This window comes from Microcaecilia unicolor, chromosome 3 (assembly GCF_901765095.1).
Source record: "Microcaecilia unicolor chromosome 3, aMicUni1.1, whole genome shotgun sequence".
Lineage (NCBI taxonomy): Eukaryota > Metazoa > Chordata > Amphibia > Gymnophiona > Siphonopidae > Microcaecilia > Microcaecilia unicolor.
In genome coordinates, this window is record NC_044033.1 from 2181517 (window position 1) to 2187516 (window position 6000).

General features: G+C 45.1%; 1 protein-coding gene across 2 annotated transcripts in view; it reads left to right on the forward strand.

Annotated features, from left to right (window-relative positions):
- PTK7 (protein tyrosine kinase 7 (inactive)) overlaps positions 1–5420 on the forward strand; it is a 370128-nt gene extending 364708 nt beyond the window's left edge. For both annotated transcript variants that reach the window (XM_030195698.1, XM_030195699.1), the window contains exon 20: positions 4296–5420. In XM_030195698.1, the coding sequence (XP_030051558.1) occupies positions 4296–4456 (161 nt within the window). In that variant the 3' untranslated portion in view covers positions 4457–5420. The remainder of the gene's footprint in view (positions 1–4295) is intronic.
- The last annotated feature ends 580 nt before the right edge of the window (positions 5421–6000 follow it).

Sequence of the window (6000 nt, forward strand, 5' to 3'; positions counted from 1 at the left end):
TCTTTCGCCTCCTCTGCTGTGGTAAATATTTTATTTCCCGTTTGGTGATTCACTCGTAGCTTCGCAGGATACATCAATGCAAATTTAACTTTTCGCTGTACCAGTTCCGAGCACACTGAGGAAAATTTCTTTCGTTGCGCTGCTACCACGGCCGAATAATCTTGAAAGCATAAGACCTTCTGATTGCCACTGTGCAAGTCTTTTCCGCTTCGCATCGCCTGCAAAATGGCTACCTTAAGGGCAAAATTAAGTATGCGGCATATAACCACCCTGGGCCGCCCTTCTGCTCCCTGCTTAAGGCCCAGCCAGTGTGCCCTTTCAATACGCAGCGGGCCCAGCGCTATCGGCAGCTGTAGTTCTTTAGTGAGCCATGTCTCAAGGTATTTGGCCAGGTCTCGTTCTCCCAGGTCTTCTGCGAGCCCCACGAGGCGAAGGTTGTTACGCCTCGATCTATTTTCGAGGTCTTCAAGCTTGTCAGAGTAAGTAGCGATTAGCTTTTGTAAGCAGCTTACTTCTGTTTCCATCTTACCCACACGGTCTTCCGTGTCGCTTGCCCGCTGTTGATATTGCCCCATGTCCAATTGTATCTGCGTTACGCTGTCATGTAATTGTTCCAATTTGTTATCCAGCGCTCCCAGCTTTTTTTCTAGGATGGCTTTCAATGCCTGAGTAACATCCCCGACGATCTCGGCTGCCCACGCGGATCCCACCGCTGATGTCCCCGGGCTCGCCAGAGCCGCCATCTTGTCTTTGGGTGGCCGGGTCTTTTCTCTCTCTTTTCTGGTAATCTTAGATGTCATTCTCGTCAATAAAAATAGTATTAAACTATTCTTCGTTTGAAAGTCTTTCGATTACCTTCGTTTGTGGGGTATTATATCAAATTTTGAAGACGAATTTTCGATAAAGATTCACAGGGAAGGCAGGAGTTGCGCAATTAGCGTCTTCTCCCACTCATCGCGTCATATGACCCCCCCCAGCTCGCTAGTTTAAAACAGGAGCTCAGCAAAGTAAAGCAAGAATTGAATGCACTTAAAGCAACTTCTAGGACTGCACAAAATCATACTGCACAGAATCATACCAAATTCTCACCACTGCCTCAAAGGATAATACCACCTAAGAATAGATGGTTCACAGTAGGCTCAGGCAGGCTTCGTTATGTGACGCAGAAGCATCCGCCCTCACAAGTTTTGCCCCTACAGAATTCTTTTGCTCCACTACAGCACTGTGATGTTCCTAAAAATAAAACTGAGACGGAAGAAAAAGAAAAAGCAAGGAAGGTGGAACAAAAGATATGAAGGTACCCAAAGAGAAAAGACACCCCCAAATCACTAAAACCGAAACACATACTAGGAAATATAGATGGAAAGCGATGACCACAAATGCTCATAGTCTAAGCAATAAAGTTCATGACCTTCAAGCCCTGATGTTGGAGGCAGACTTGGACATAGTTGCGATCACAGAGACATGGCTCAATGGTTCCCATGAATGGGATGCAAACATACCAGGCTATAATCTTTTTAGGAAGGATAGAGAGGGGCGTAAAGGTGGAGGAGTAGCTCTGTATGTGAGAAATGATATCACAGCGACTGAAATGACAGGGAACTGGGGAAAGGAAGAAGCAATATGGATCACCGTAAAAAGAAAGGATAGAACCTCTGTCCACGTGGGTGTTGTCTACAGACCTCCGACACAATTGGAAGAATTAGATAAAGATCTGATCGCTGATATTCAAAAGTTGGGGAAGAAAAGAGAGGTGCAGTTGTTGGGAGATTTCAATCTGCCGGATGTAGATTGGAAGGTTCCGTCTGCGGAATCGGAAAGAAGTAGAGAGATTGTGGATGCTTTTCAAAGTGCTTTGCTCAGACAAATGGTGACGGAACCCACGAGGGAGGGAGCGACGCTAGATCTGGTACTCACAAATGGGGATAATGTGTCAAATGTCCGAGTGGGTGCCCACCTGGGCAGCAGTGACCATCAAACGGTTTGGTTTGATATGACGGCTGAAGAGGAGGGTGGCCACTCAAAACTCAAAGTCCTGGATTTCAAGCATGCTGACTTTAGTAAAATGTGGGAATACCTGAGGAAGTAGCTGATTGGATAGGAGGAAATACAAGAAGTGAAAGGACAGTGGTCCAGGCTGAAAGAAGCTATAAATAGGGCCACGAACCTTTATGTAAGGAAAGTAAATAAAAGCAAAGAGACAAAGGAAACCGATATGGTTCTCCAAGCAAGTGGCTGAGAAAATAAAGGCTAAAGAGTTGGCGTTCCAGAAATACAAAAAAAGAAAAGGAACACAAGGAGGAATACCGGATGAAACTGAAAGAAGCCAAGAGAGAGATACGTCTGGCGAAAGCGCAAACGGAAGAACAAATAGCTAGAAATGTAAGGAGGGGTGGCAAAATTTTCTTCAGGTATATTAGTGAAAGGAGAATGACTAAAAAGGGAATTGTGAGACTAAAAGATACTTCGAACCGCTATGTGGATAATGATGACGAAAAAGCAAATTTGCTAAATAGATACTTCTGTTTTCACAGAAGAAAATCCTGGAGAAGGACCACAATTGACTGGCAAAAGTACAAATGAGATTGAAGTGGATAGAGCACCGTTCACGGAAGAGAGTGTGTATGAACAACTTGAAAAGCTAAAGGTGGACAAAGCCATGGGACCGGATGGGATCCACCCTAGGATATTGAGGGAGCTCAGAGAGGTTCTGGCAGGTTCTCTTAAAGATTTGTTTAATATATCCTTGCAGACGGGAGAGGTTCCGAGGGATTGGAGAACGGCGGATGTGGTCCCTCTTCACAAAAGTGGTGATAGGGAAGAAGCGGGGATAGTGCTGGGCAGACTTATACGGTCTGTGCCAGAACCGGTGGTGGGAGGCGGGGCTGGTGGTTGGGAGGCAGGGATAGTGCTGGCCAGACTTATACGGTCTGTGCCTGGAAAAGGACAGGTACAAATCAAGGTAAGGTATACACAAAAAGTAGCACATGTGAGTCTATCTTGTTGGGCAGACTGGATGGACCGTGCAGGTCTTTTTCTGCCGTCATCTACTATGTTACTATGTTCTCCTCCACTGCTAACTCCAGATTCCATTCCTTTTATCTTGCTGCACCATATGCCTGGAATAGACTTCCTGAGCCGGTACGTCAAGCTCCATCTCTGGCTGTCTTCAAATCTAAGCTAAAAGCCCAGGCAACTTTTAACTCCTAACCCTTATTCGCTTGTTCAGAACCCTTATTTTATCATCCTCACTTTAATATTCCCTTATCTCTTGTTTGTCCTAATTAAATTGTAAGCTCTGTCGAGCAGGGACTGTCTCTTCATGTTCAAGTGTACAGCGCTGCATACGTCTAGTAGCGCTTTATAAATGATAAGTAGTAGTAGTAATCTAACAAATTGTAATTCCATCATTCATAATGTATTGTAAGCCACACTGAGCCCGCAAAAAGGTGGGAAAATGTGGGATACAAATGCAATAAATAAATAAATAATCTCTGTCCCTCCCTCCCAGTCCAACACAGCAGCACTTAGTTCTTCCTCCCTCTCACCTGCAAGTCCATTGTGTCTCCCTTTTTCTTCCCACCTCCATGCAGTTCCAGTATCTCTCTCTCCCTCCCTCCCCTCATGGTTCAGTGGTGCTCGCTAACCTGCCTCAATCACTGCTGGCAGAGACACCGTGGTAAATGAAAGGAGCTGCCTCGGGGCCATGGTCTTCCCGGTGATGCATCCTGCCTCCTCCAATGCAACTTTCTGTTCCGCATGGGCAGGACACGTCACAGGGTAGACCGAGGCAGCACTTTTCTATCGCCATGGTGCCTCTCCTAGCAGCAACTGAGGTAGGTTAGCAAGCACAATCAGACCACATGGAACAGGAGGGAGAGAGGAAAGCTGCCGGCAACCCAGGACAGTTGGTGAAATAAGAATCAGGGGGTCCTCTTGTGGCGGTCATGATTGCCTTTGGGGAAGCTTAGTCACCCCAAGCCTCCTGTATGGGGTACCTATGCCCATAAGACTTAATGTGCAACTACCGTCATATTTTTCCTCTGTTTTCTATCCCTTTCCTCCTCCGTACCAGCCCCAGCCTATTTTGTCTGATCAACTATCCTAGGCCATGCACCAGAATCCTACATCCAGCCACTAGATGTCACCAGAAGCAATTAGAACTCCCATCACCCCCCTCCTGGCCCTCACCAGTATCCCTAGTTCAAAGAACAAACTGTGAACCTACCAGCTTGTACTTTATGTGAACGTAACAGATTATGTACCTCTCATCTACACCTGTTCTTTACTTTCAGGGTTACAGAATGGGAAGATGAAGCTGCCGTCTCCAGAGGACTGCCCATCCAAACTCTACAAATTAATGCAGCGCTGCTGGGCTTCCAGCCCCAAAGACCGTCCATCGTTTAGTGAGATAGCCAACACACTTGGAGATACCCCATCTGACAGCAAAATCTAATTAGCAGGTGGAAGGAGGAAAGCCTCAGTGTCTGAATTTAGTTACAGACCCGTAAAATCAGATGAATGACTTAAAACTCAAGAGTTTTCAAAGACATATTTCTGCAGATTGTTCTGCAGGATTCTTGCCTGCCGTGGCCTTTCCTATTCAGAGGACAACAGTGAACTTGCATTCCTGTGCTTCTGGCAGCAGCCCAGAATACCTCAGCAATCTACAGTCCTATCTTTGCATACTGGAAACCAGGGAGAGCCTCAGTGCTGTCTTCTGAAACCAGGGTTACACGTGTCAATCATTCTAGATCAAACCAAGGAGAGGCTCAGTATTGTAATCCGATACCAGAGTTATACTCACCAATCAGTGTACATGAGAGAGGAAGTCAGCATCAGAGACCAACAGGATAATAACAAATCCCCAAAAAAGGTGTCAACCAGTTTTCTGTCTTACTTGCTGTTCCCACCTCTGCTGTCTCCATCCTCTTCTGTGTTATGGCTGTTCTTTACCGCTATTCCTGACCCTTTTGCACCTATTTCATCCTTTCCAGGGGCATGTTCTCCCATAATCGAGTCTTAGCTCTGTTGCATCCTTTGTGTCTTTAGGGCACTTTCTATCATTTAACCTAGTTGTGTTTTCCTCAAGCATGTCCTATTTCATAGAGGGTTCTTTCCTTTCATTCCAAACTCAATTTTCAAAAATCTGTTAAAGATACTCATTGATTCGGGCTAGAGAAAGACTCAGACTCAGTGAATGTCCTTATGCAGATAGATCTGAAAGCTGAAAATAAAGCTAAATGGCTGCCACAAGGGCTTTCTAGTAAACCCATTAGTTTATTTTACATTCTTTCTTTCCAACCCAGTGGAACTTAGTACAAATTATACATTAGGGGTCTAGAACAGGGGTAGGCAACCTCGTGCCTTAACCCAGTCAGGTTTTCAGGATTTCTACAATGAATATCCATAAGATGTATTTGCATACAGTGGAGGCAGGACATGCAAATAGATCTCATGCACATTTATTGGAGAAATCCTGAAAACCCGACTAGGTTGTGAGCCTTGAGAACTGAGGTTGCACACACCTGGTCTAGAATGTCTTAGGGGGGCAACATAACTCTGAATATTTAACTGAATGGAATGAACCTTTACAAAAAAATGGCCCCAGTACATTTCTGTGAGTGAGAGAGTTCCAGCTTCTTTAACAGTTAAAGAATTGTTCATTTCAAGCTACATCTTCCTGCTCTCTACTCTTTCAACTTACCATACTGCCCCCCCCCCCCCCAAAAAAAAAATACTCCTTCAGCTTTCATACCACCTCAAAACCTACCCTTTGCAACTTCCTCACCACCCTGCAACGGTCTCTACTCTCAAAAATTACTTCCTGCATACTGCACCTATGCACAAAATCTACCCCTGCAAACTTCTCCTCATCCCACAACTACTCCACCATTCCCAGCTACTCAGCAGACACAACATATGATGCAAATAATTCCCTAGCTGTGTTGGACTTCATTTTAAGTTATTCAGATGTATATTTCATTTCCTTTGTTGTTT